The 12,572-nt window shown below is 38.6% G+C and overlaps 1 protein-coding gene across 1 annotated transcript; it reads left to right on the plus strand.

The window, feature by feature from the left end:
• Nucleotides 1-1,230: 1,230 nt before the first annotated feature.
• LOC119484635 (ribonuclease inhibitor-like) lies at nt 1,231-6,659 on the plus strand. The gene is made up of 5 exons (XM_037763610.1): nt 1,231-1,250; nt 1,560-1,736; nt 4,687-4,860; nt 5,506-5,679; nt 6,431-6,659. Exons 1-5 carry the CDS (start codon nt 1,231-1,233, stop codon nt 6,444-6,446), a joined length of 561 nt encoding a protein of 186 aa, XP_037619538.1. The 3' UTR covers nt 6,447-6,659.
• The last annotated feature ends 5,913 nt before the right edge of the window (nt 6,660-12,572 follow it).

A 12,572-nucleotide genomic window follows, 5' to 3' on the forward strand; every position in this document is an offset into this window, starting at 1 on the left:
AGAGACTCTTAGGAGGTCTGCTGGGTCGGACAGACGACGGTCCAGAAATCAGCCAGAAAATCATCAACAACCTGAAGCAGATGAACATGGATGATACCAAAACCTCTCCTGACAGAAGCATCAACATCTTCCACTGTCTGACGGAGATGAATGACCACTCGGTACATCAGGAGATCCAAGAGTTCCTGAAGTCAGAGAACAGATCAGAGAAGAAACTCTCTGTGATCCACTGCTCAGCTCTGGCCTACATGCTGCAGATGTCAGAAGAGGTTCTGGATGAGTTGGACCTGAAGAAGTACAACACTTCAGAGCAGGGACGAGGGAGACTGATTCCAGCTGTGAGGAACTGCAGAAAAGCTCTGTAAGTCCAGATGTGATTAACTTTATAGATCAGTGTAGATTAGTAGTTTAGCTATTAAAATAAACACCCTATAAAATTCTCATTATCCTTCAAATAGTGTTCCACATTTTTATTACATAAATTATGTCAGCACCGACAACGTCGGGCCACGAGGACCCTATTGAAACTGTAGGAATTATTATTATTAGCACAAATTAATCGTATTTTTGAGGGCCTTAACATGCTCAAAAAGTTGTTAAACTTGGCACACTTATCAGACGCGGTGAAAAATTGATTATTTTAAGGGTCTTGGGCTTAGGTGTTGCAAAATGGCTCACTAGCGCCCCCTACAAAGTCGGAAAAATTGAGCCCCCCGTTCAGGTTTTGCCTACATGTATGACATTTGGCAGACAGATGTAACATGTGGAGATGCACAAAAAAGCCTCTTGGAGGTATGCCCAAAACTCAACAGGAGGTCAACCATTTTGAATTCAATGTGCGATTTTTGCCCATTTTTAGCGTTTTATAGGCCGTGTACTTTAATAAACTCCTCCTACAGATTTAATAAGGTTGACTTGAAATTTGACCTTAATGATGAAAAGTTAATAAAATCCTGAGATTTTATCTAACGACCTATCTAAAGACCGATTTGTGCAATTCAAAATGAAACAGGATGTTGTTGTAACTCCAGTGTACATAGTCTGATCTACCCGAAATTTCTCAGCCATGATGATGGTCCAGGCCTGAGGTCATTTACATGCCAATATAGACTGATGGCCCCGCCCCTACACGTTAGCCCCACCCCATTTCATAACTCATGAACCGGTTGTCGTAGAGTCTTGTGGGAGGCATCATTGAACTCAGCAGGGAGATTGTCTTCATTAGTGACGATGTTCCCGAAGGTGCGAGGGTCCGTTCATCGCTGCTTGCATCTTTAATTAGATTTGATTCTTTATATTCCTGTTTTTTTTGTCTATTTGTTAAAACTATTTTTAATCTATTTCTGAATTGCACTATATGTAATCTATTTTGTAGCTGCTCTGTATATATTCAATCTTTAAAGCAAGTTTTAAACATGTTTTTGAAAAGTGTTGTATAGATAAATGATTATTATTATTAAAATTGATTATGTAACTCATGCTTAAGCAGTCACTGTGTTCACAAGTGACAATTATGGGATCGTTTTGATAAAGTGTCCTCTTTCATATAATCATGACAGATTTCCTCGCTGTGGATTCTCAGAGACTCACTGTGAAGTTGTGGCCTCAGCTCTGAAGTCCAACCCCTCCCATCTGAGAGAGCTGGACCTGAGGGACAACTTCAACCTAAAGGAGGCAGGAGTAAAGCTGCTTTCTGCTGGACTGGAGAGTCCAAACTGTAGACTGGAGACTCTGAGGTCAGTTAACTGACTGGAGCTAATGAAGTTTTTTATAAATTAAATGTTTTCAGCTGATTATAAATTATTTTTTATCTACATCATTTATTCTTTATTCAGATTTTGCCGCTGCAGGTTGTCAGAGATCAGCTGTGCTTCTCTGGTCTCAGCTCTGAAGTCCAACCCCTCCCATCTGAGAGAGCTGGAGCTGAGTGAAAACAAGCTGAAGGATTCAGGAGTAAAGCTGCTTTGTGGTTTTCTGGAGAGTCCACACTGTAGACTGGAGACTCTGAGGTCAGACACCATTTTTTACTTGTGTACTGAGCTTAATATGATGTGAAGGTTGTGGTGACACTAAACTGCAGACATAAGGCTGATATTATACTGATCCACAATGAGTATCTTAATGCTACAGTCCATTTTCTTCTTCAGTGGTTTAGTCCATTGACTGTGGCAGAGAAATGTTGAGCTACACATTTAAAACCTTCATTTATCACAACACTTGACTTTCATCATGTTAAAATAAATTATAAAAAAACATAAATATGAAGAATATATAAATAATCTCTATTTCAGTTATCAGACAATAACAAATATATTCAGTATTTGTTTTTTCTATACATTTTATGAAGAGTTTAAACTGAAGAAGAAGAAGAAGAAGAAGAAGAAGAAGAAGAAGAAGAAGAAGTATCTTAATGCTATTTTCTTCTTCAATGGTTTAGTCCATTGACTGTGGCAGAGAAATGTTGAGCTACACATTTAAAACCTTAATATATCACAACTTCTCATGCTGATTTTAAATTTTCTTACTTTGAGGGTCCAGCAGGTTTTCGTGAATGGACAAATGTCAAAGATGTCCAAATCAACTTGTGTTCCCTCTGGGAGAATCAGGTGGTAAAGGAGGCAAAGAATATTATCCGCCAACCTCTTCATGTTCTGTCTCCTGAATTTTCATTGATGCCTTCAGGCCGCCCTTATCAGGCACCTCTGAGGAGAACTAACCCTTACTCCAATTATTTTATTCCTTCTGCTATCAGGTTATTAAACTCAGACAGTAGTCATTTCATGTGAGATTTTTATTGACAGTTCCCTTACATGATAAATAATGTAACAATGTCTATTTATTATTTATTTGTTTTCTCTTTATCTATTTTATTGCTATTTATTGTATTTATTCTATTTGTATTAACTTATCTGCTGTCCTTCACCAACCTCTGTTTGTCAGTTTTACTGATCTGTGATTTACATAACATTTTGGATGTTTGTCTGGATGTTGTCTGTGTGTGTTTGTGGGGTAAACTGTGAATTGGATTACCCTTCTTGGGATCAATAAAGTTGTCTGAATCTGAATCAACACCTGACTTTCACCATGTTAAAATAAAATATAAAAAAAAGTATGAAGAATAAATAAATAATCTCTATTTCAGCTATCAGACAATAACAAATATATTTAGTATTTACTTTTTCTATAAATATTATGAAGTTATATGATGCTTATACTGACTGAAGAGTTTAAACTGAAGATGCTTTGATTTTATGACTGCACTATTCCTAAAATATATATTATAGATGAGTTTTGTTCACATTTCCCCAAAATCCATCCTAACATATTTGACATCTTTAGAAACTTTGAGATCTTGACTTGAATCTTGATTCAGTTTCTGTGGTTTTTATTTCTGTTTGGCTGGTCAACATGAGTTTGTATAGATGGATCCACTGATGGAGCTGTCAGAGTTTAAGAGGTGAAGTCACTACGTCTTTATTCAAGTAGCAGCACGTTGTCATTAATATTAATGAGAGCTCTGTTTCACCGTTTGTATTTTACAGTTTTTTACCTGCATCCTGTTAGCTTCAGGTGTTTGGAGTTTACATTTTCTAAACTTCTACGTTCTAAACCTTCTTTCGCTCTGAACACATTATTAAACATTTAATGATTTCAAGCAGGACCGTGTCTTCTAAAGTTAAATCATTTCTTCTTTATTCAGATTGAGTTTCTGCAGGTTATCAGAGATCAGCTGTGCTTCTCTGGCCTCAGCTCTGAAGTCCAACCCCTCCCATCTGACAGAGCTGGATCTGAGTGACAACAACGAGCTGCAGGATTCAGGAGTGAAGCTGCTTTGTTGTTTTCTGGAGAGTCCACACTGTAAACTGGAGACTCTGAGGTCAGACACCAATATTTACTTGTGTACTAAGATTAAGATGATGTGAAGGTTGTGGTGACACTAAACTGCAGATATAAGGCTGATATTATACTGATCCACACTGAGTATCTTAATGCTAAAGTCCATTTTCTTCTTTAGTGGTTTAGTCCATTGACTGTGGTAGAGAAATGTTGAGCTACACATTTAAAACCTTCATATATCACAACACTTGACTTTCATCATGCTAAAATAAATTATAAAAAAACATGAAGAATAAATAAATAATCTCTATTTCAGCTATCAGACAATAACAAATATATTCAGTATTTGTATTTTCTATACATTTTATGAAGAGTTTGAACTGAAGATGCTTTGATTTTATAATTGCACTATTCCTGAAATATATATTGTAGATGAGTTTTGTTCACATTTACCCAAAATCCATCCTGACATATTCGACATCTTTAGACACTTTGAGATCTTGACTTGAATCTTGATTCAGTTTCTGTGGTTTTTATTTGTGTTTGGCTGCTCAACATTAGTTTGTAGAGATGGATCCACTGGTGGAGCTGTCAGAGTTTAAGAGGTGAAGTCACTACGTCTTTATTCGAGTAGCAGCACGTTTTCATTAATATTAATGAGAGCTCTGTTTCACTGTTTGTATTTTACAGTTTTTAACCTGCATCCTGTTGGCCTTAGGTGTTTGGAGTTTACATTTTCTAAACTTCTACATTCTAAACCTTCTTCAGCTCTGAACACATTATTAAACATTTAATGATTTCCAGCAGGAACGTTGTCTTCTAAACTTACATCATTTATTCTTTATTCAGTTTGTGGGGCTGCAGTTTGTCAGAGATCAGCTGTGCTTCTCTGGACTCAGCTCTAAAGTCCAACCCCTCACATCTGAGAGAGCTGGAGCTGAGCTTCAACAAGCTGCAGGATTCAGGAGTGAAGCTCCTGTCTGGTTTTCTGGAGAGTCCACACTGTAGACTGGAGACTCTGGGGTCAGTTCACTGACTCTCTGTTACTATTAGAGATCTTATATGTTTAATTAACAATTGAACCTGATTACATCCATTACTTCATAGATGTTAATGTCCTTTTCTTCATATTTTCATGTTTCTTGAACTAAATTTAGTCTGCAGTCACAAAAGACTTGTGTTTCTTAAAGAAAGTGTAGAAAATGTCCACTGTTAGTTGTTAAAGTAAATTAATGTTTATCATTGTTGGCAAATGGTCACATCTGGATACAGAAGATCCTCTGAACTAATATTGGTTCTAAATTCATCAAGTTTACTTCATGAATTAGAAATATTTCTCTGGTTGTCAACGTATTCCACAAATAATGTCTGATCATTGATATTGATCCTTCAGCACACACATATAGATGAACACAGAGATCATCAGCATGTTATTGATGTGTGTTGACATGTATAGGTGTATGAATGTTGTGGTGACATTTGGATGATGTCTGTAGAAGGCTGACATTATGATGATCCACAATAACACAATGACAAAGTCACTCTTCTCATTTTAGGGAAAAGCTCATTGATTAGGACATAGTAATGTTGAGCTACACATTTAAAACCTGAACACATCTGATTGGATTATAAAGTGATTTTTATCTTCATCATTTATTCTTTATTCAGATTGAGTTTCTGCAGGTTGTCAGAGATCGGCTGTGCTTCTCTGGCCTCAGCTCTGAAGTCCAACCCCTGCAATCTGAGAGAACTGGATCTGAGCGGAAACAAGCTGAAGGATTCGACAGTGAAGCTGATGTCTGATCTTGTGAAGAGTCCACAATGTAGACTGGCGACTCTGAGGTCAGTAGAGGGTCGGATTCGGTCCATGCTGGTTCCAGCAGTATTGTTGTGATGCGTTTCCTCAGTTAAGCTGTGAGAGGAGAACGGTGACACAGAGAGAGAGAGAACAGTCAGCCAATCAGATCAGACAGAAGCTTGTTGTGATCATGTGTTAGAGTTGATGTGAAGAAGATGTTGTTGTTGTGTTCACGTCTCCAGGAAATAAAGCTGGATTACCACTGATAGCATCACAACATGTATAGAGACAGTGGTCTTCATCCATCAAACAAATGTCTAACCATCAAATCTGATCAGAAAGTCTTTATTCTCTCATTGATCAGTTCATCTTTGTCACAGCTCTGAGAACAGTCCGACTGAAGCCTCAAATCACAGGCTCTTATTTCATAGAACCATGGTTTCATTTAGTAACCATGATGTGGTCTGCCAAAACAGCTATTAAAAGAGAGTAACGGGATGAGGGTGTGGAGTTTAGTGTCTTTTGTAACTCGTTCCACTCACAAGGAGCCGCAAACTGGAATGAGTGACGACCAGAGGAGGTGCAGACTTTAGGAACGACCACACTAATGAATTTACTAGAACAGAAATTGCAGTTACTGTTGCAGATATTGAGTAGTGAGCAGAGATATGGAGGTTGGTTCTGTTAATGATAGTTTTATAAATGAACTGTGTGCTGCATCAGTGACAGACAGCTGATGAAGGGAGTCTCTGTAAACACTGATTCATGACTTCTGTTCTCTTCTTCTCTCATCAGATTGAAGCCGTGGTGATCTCTGTCAGAGTGAGGGATCAAAAAAGTGGATGTGTTGAGAGGATCAGTCGTGTCCTGATGATCCACAGAGGTTCACCACCTGGACCTGCATCTTATTTTGTCTTTTTTTTTTATTCATTCATTCATATATTCTGAATCCAAAATGCCTCTGCAGAATAGTTCAGTTTATGACATCATTAACCTCTAGATTAACACATTTGAATAGATCTTTCTGCTTTGCTTTGTGTCGCAGCTCCACCCTGTGGAACGATGGAGTTTTGCTGTTTATTTCAACATTTTTCTAAATAAGTTAATAAAGTTACGCTTTTGAAACTGAGCCCTCCAGGAAGAGGGCCAGGCTTTGATGCCCATTTTTGTAGTGGCTAAACAGCGGTACTACAACTTCCTTGTCTGTCACGTGATGCCGTTGGGCCCAAAAATACTTTTTCCCATAGACTTACATTGGGAAAGAGACATCTGTAACTCAGAGGATGATTTTTTTTTTAGGTGAAACTTCCCGGTATGAACACTCTAATAGCCCTTATTTATATCAATAGGTCCTAAAAGTTGTAAGTGTTTTCCCTTCCTATGTTCATGTGAATGAGACCCAGACCGAGGCTGGAGCGAGGGCTGGGAGGAGGAGGCGGAGTTAAAGGAAACGCTACTGCTCCTGCTCTATGGGCCCGATGGATGACGAAGATCACCGGATGATCCGGGTACTTTATCACTCGGCAGTGGAGCCGTTTTGGCTTCACGCTCTACTGAGACACTCTCAGAGGAATGAACGGGAGCCTCCGACGCTGTATCCAGTTCTCTTTATACATCCATGATTAAAACCAGTTCCAGTCATTTCTCATATTATAGAAGATAAATATTTGCTTCTAACAATCAGAAAGAATTAGATAAACTCTGAATTCAGTCGAGGCTTCACTTAAGTTTCTCAACTGACTACAAACAGATTGCGTTTGGATTTTTGGTGTAAAGTCAGCACCTTTATATTTTATATAATGTTTGATGTCAAATAAACAAACAGAACTAATTAACATGCGTACTCTAGATTTTATATTCACTAATCATGTACATACAGGAAAATTCCAGTTTATGTGTGACTCTGCTAGTTTTCACGTTTCATGACTGAACACAGACACATAAAGTCCCCCGTGGAGCTTTTTCCCCTCAGAAATCTGTGTTGAAGCAGCCGTTATCACCACCGTTCATGTTCTTTTGTTCCTGCTTGAGCTGCTTTCTGCCTGCAGATGTCGCCATTTCCTCTGTTATACCACAAAGGAGGTTTATCTGAATGGATGCAGTGAACACTGAACTGATGATGTGAATGCTTTCTTTCTGACTGACTTGGTTTTGTAAAGGTTAAGTGTCATCATGATGAAGTTAAGCTTGATTTAAAATGATGGAAACTGGATTTGAAATTAAACTCAGCACACTAGGTGCACAAACGCCCACTTGGACTCACGTATGAACTGATTAGAGTTTGGTGCTCAAAGGTCACTATGACCTCACAAAACACATTTATGGCCATAACTCAAGAATTCATCAGCTAATTATGACAATTTAACACGAATGTTAATAATGATAAAATGATGAAATGATGACATTTTGGACAGACGTGGATGTAAACTGTAACTTGACTGGTTGGGGGAGGCAGACAACCATGAGGCGGTAATTCTAGTTTCTTTCTTTTCAAAGACAAAACAAGTTTATGTATTTCATCAATGTTTAAGTATTGTAGGTTAGCTAATTTTTTAAATAAGTTAGCTAACTTTGCAATATTAACAAAGAAATGTAGCTAACGTTATTGTTAACGGACACTTCAACATGTTTCTGTGGTTTTCTGTCCACATTTTAAGATGAACAAATATCTGTTACTGCACTGGACCGTGAACTCATCATTGTAGTAAAGATGAGACTGCATCTATTTCGTCATATTAGTATTCAACCTCTTTAACATCTCACACAATAAATAAAAGTTGACAGTGTTCCTCAGCAGGGAGAGAAAACTGCATGCTCACATGTTATAATAAGTGCAGGAGTATATTCTAGTATACGTTACAGTCCCAGTAGCTACAGTTTGTGCCTCTCATGTCTGACCTTTAAACTCAAGTCACAGAGCTAAGCAGACTATTTTCTGATAAAGTCCTTCATCAGCAACACGTAGAGCTGTTTTGAAGACTCAACAAAGACTCTTCTGAACATCTGTTGCAAAATAAAAACGCATTTTAATCACTTTACCAAGTTGTGATTGTATTTCTAAATCCAGGTTGCTGGAAATGGCACGTCCTTACTCTTTTTTTGTAAAACACAAGTAAAACTTTCACACCTTTTGTATGATATTGGAAGAAACATCAATATAAAGAAATGTAACTTGTATGATAATATAATACATTTTAAAATTGTGTTCCACATTGTACTAATTGAGCAATAAAATGTGTCATTTCTAGCTACCATCTGTGTTTGGATTATGAAAAAGAGTTGCACAGTTTTAACGCAGGAAAATGGCTGAAATTACTTTTTTATTGTGCAACAGACAGAATAATTTTTCATCCAGATATTCAGAAGAATTTTCTTTGTAAAAATCTGTAAAAGAAAACAAAACAGAAAGAATTAGCTTTCAAAATCATGGAAAAATAAGCAGTATTCTCTGCTCTGAAACGCTGGGTGCGTGTCCGCTGAAGGCGCTGAAACCATGCCTACAAGCGGGGAAGGTGCATTCCCTCAGTAGCTGCAAGCGAAGAGGGAAGACCCCAGCGACGAATCCCCGTCCGACGGGCGGATTGGGGAAATGTGGCGTATGGAATACCGCTTGGGTGGGGTCCGCGCAGTCTGCCCGGGGGATTCAACTTGGCGGGTTAGGGACGGCCGCTCGGTGTGGGAGGATCCCCTCGTGGGACATCTCCCCGGCGCTGGCCGGCCCCCGGCGCTGGCCGGCCCCCGCCGGGCGCTTTTCCTCCGTGGTGTTGCGCCGCGACCGGCTCCTGCTTTTGTGGTCCTCGTAGTCTCAAAGACATTCGTGGCCCTGGTAGTCCATACTCTGACACTTTGTCATTTTCCTGGGCTTCTCTTTTGCCTTTGAAAACCAGGTTTGTGAAGACAGGTGGGGTCATGTGGATGGCTCCCCTGCGTCATCGAGCTATGGTTTCAGCCCCGCCCAAAAGATCCTGACCACAAAAATGGTGCAAAACAGTTTAACGGTCTAACTCCACAATCCAGTACAACAATGCTCACAGCCTTTTCACATGTTTTCAGTAATTATTTTACAACATTTATAACGTGTTCAGAACCAAATCTCTGAATTTCTTTTACAAGGCCTTTAACTTTATTGGATTCTGTTTTTATTATTACTTGTGAAGCACTTTGTAATCATGAAAGGCACTATACAAATGCTTTGGGTAGTGACCGAAAGAATGAGATTGCAGATACAAGCAGTGGCGATTCTAGGAATTTTTAACTGGGTGGCCACAATGGGAAGCCAATGTGTGTACACAGCTCACAGACATTTTTTATGTATTACTATTCTACTAATGATAGGCTACTGCAGTTGTCAGAATCAATATTGGCATGTATGACAAAGACGGAGGGTCTCTAAAGAAAACTGCTCGATTGAATATGGCGCTGGAAATGACAAGTGACAAGTGAGCCGCTGTCTGGGGCTGACGGATGAGCTAACGACCAGAGACCTCCATGACAGATGCTCTCCAACGCGTCAAGGAAAGAGCCAGGGCTGGAGACCGAGATGACAGCACCCACAACCACATTAATTCAACTAAAAAACAAAGGACTGGCCACTGGGAAAAGGAAACTCTCCATTCACCCCCTCTGGCTCTACAGTTAGAGAACAAAGAGCCCTGCTGCTTTCATCTGGATTGAACCACTTTTTTAATATGACCTCAATGTCTACAGCCAGTGGCCATTCTGGGAATGTTTAACTGAGGTGGCCCAGAGATGGCAAAGGGATGTCCAGAGGTGGCCACAATGGGAAGCCAATGTGTGCGCGCAGCGTGCAGAATTTATTTTATGCATTAATGTTCTACTAATAACAGGCTAAACCATAAATTAGCATGAATACACGTAACTGTCGATGGTCTTATTTTGCAGAACCTTTATAGTCAAGTAGGCTAACAGTAACAATGATAAATATATACACACGTAGGCAAAATTGTTGGTACCCTTCCGTTAAAGAAAGAAAAACCCACAATGGTCACTGAAATAACTTGAAACTGACAAAAGTAATAATAAATAAAAATTCACTGAAAATTAACTAATGAAAATCAGCTATTGTTTTTGAATTGTGGTTCAACAGAATCATTTTAAAAAACAAACTAATGAAACTGGCCTGGACAAAAATGATGGTTCCCCTAGAAAAGATTGAAAATAATTTGACCATAGGGACATATTAAACTAAGGTGTGTCCTGTAAATAGCATCACAGGTGTCTTCAAACTTTTCATCAGTCAGTCTGCCTATTTAAAGGGTGAAAAGTAGTCACTGTGCTGTTTGGTATCATGGAGTGTACCACACTGAACATGGACCACAGAAAGCTAAGGAGAGAGTTGTCTCGGGAGGTTAGAAGGACAATTATAGACAAGCATGTTAAAGGTAAAGGCTATAAGACCATCTCCAAGCAGCTTGATGTTCCTGTGACTACAGTTGCACATATTATTCAGAAGTTTAAGGTCCACGGGACTGTAGCCAACCTCCCTGGACGTGGCCGCAAGAGGAAAATTGATGACAAATCGAAGAGATGGATAATACGAATGGTAACCAAAGAGCCCAGAACAACTTCCAAAGAGATTAGAGGTGAACTCCAAGGTCAAGGTACATCAGTGTCAGATTGCACCATCCGTCGCTGTTTGAGCCAAAGTCGACTTAATGGAAGACAACCGAGGAGGACGCAAATCATAAAAAAGCGAGACTGGAATTTTCCAAAATGCATATTGACAAGCCACAAAGCTTCTGGGAGAATGTCCTTTGGACAGATGAGACAAAACTGGAGCTTTTTGGCAAGTCACATCAGCTCTATGTTCACAGACGCAAAAATGAAGCATACAAAGAAACAAACACTGTACCTACACTCTAAAAAAAGATCCACTGGCTCAACTTAAAAAAATTAAGGTAACAAATTGCATGGATCTTTTTAAGTATTTCCAACTATGTCTAGTCTGACTAACCCAATTGATTAAGTTCAACCAACTTGATATTAATCCAAACATTGTGTTGATATTAAGTTGGTTGAACTTAATTAAGCCTTTAGAGGTCAAAGCAAATCAAGTTGGTTGAACTTAATCAATTGGGTTAGTCACACTACAAAAGACTCATAGGATTTACTCAATAATGCCATAGTTGGAAATACTTAAAAAGATCCATGCAATTTGTTACCTTAATTTTTTTGAGTATTAGTAAATCAATAATGCCATAGTTGGAAATACTTGAAAAGATCCATGCAATTTGTTACCTTAATTTTTTTGAGTATTAGTAAATCATTTCACTTAAGTCAAAATAAATAACATATTTCAGTTTCAGTTTTTATGATCAAACAGTTTATTTTAGACATTTTAAACACTTTGTCCACTAGCTTCTTTTAACCATGAACATTTATTATACCATGGTGTGTGCACAAAACCATGTCCAATGTTCCTCATTCCCAATGAGATCAGGGCAGTAACCAAAACTTTCACCAGGAAACAATTTGTCAAAAGATATCATGAAATGTATCCAGCAGCTCTTCACTCACAACTTTGTACTTCAAAAAGAGAAATAATACAAACATCAGATCTGAATTTAAACAACATACACTCAATTACCAGTTTATTGGATACACCTGGCTTAAACTAATGCAGTTTAACACAGCAGTCCTCCAATAAATCCTCCTGATTCTAATGTTGTGTCCATGCCATTTATCTCAGTGAGGGTAGACTGATTATAAGAAACACCTCAGTATAACACAATATTAGTTCAACATCACAAACATCCTCCAAAATGATCATAAAGTGTAATCAGCACCACACTAAAACTGCATTACTTTTAGCTAGGTAGACCCAATAAACTGGCAACTTAGCGTCAACAAATATCCAGCGTGACTATCCAGTGTCCACATAATGTCTTTCAAACAAACTGCCACTGTAGACAATGAC

The sequence above is a fragment of the Sebastes umbrosus genome, chromosome 1, assembly GCF_015220745.1.
Source record: "Sebastes umbrosus isolate fSebUmb1 chromosome 1, fSebUmb1.pri, whole genome shotgun sequence".
Taxonomy (NCBI): Eukaryota; Metazoa; Chordata; class Actinopteri; order Perciformes; family Sebastidae; genus Sebastes; species Sebastes umbrosus.

What these genes read in the sequence shown, in the direction of transcription:
- LOC119484635 (XM_037763610.1), top strand. Translation starts at nt 1,231, where the DNA reads ATGTTCCCGAAGGTGCGAGG. An exon ending in ATGTTCCCGAAGGTGCGAGG is followed by an intron (nt 1,251 to 1,559) that starts GTCCGTTCATCG and finishes TAATCATGACAG; the next exon opens with ATTTCCTCGCTGTGGATTCT. An exon ending in TGTAGACTGGAGACTCTGAG is followed by an intron (nt 1,737 to 4,686) that starts GTCAGTTAACTG and finishes TTCTTTATTCAG; the next exon opens with TTTGTGGGGCTGCAGTTTGT.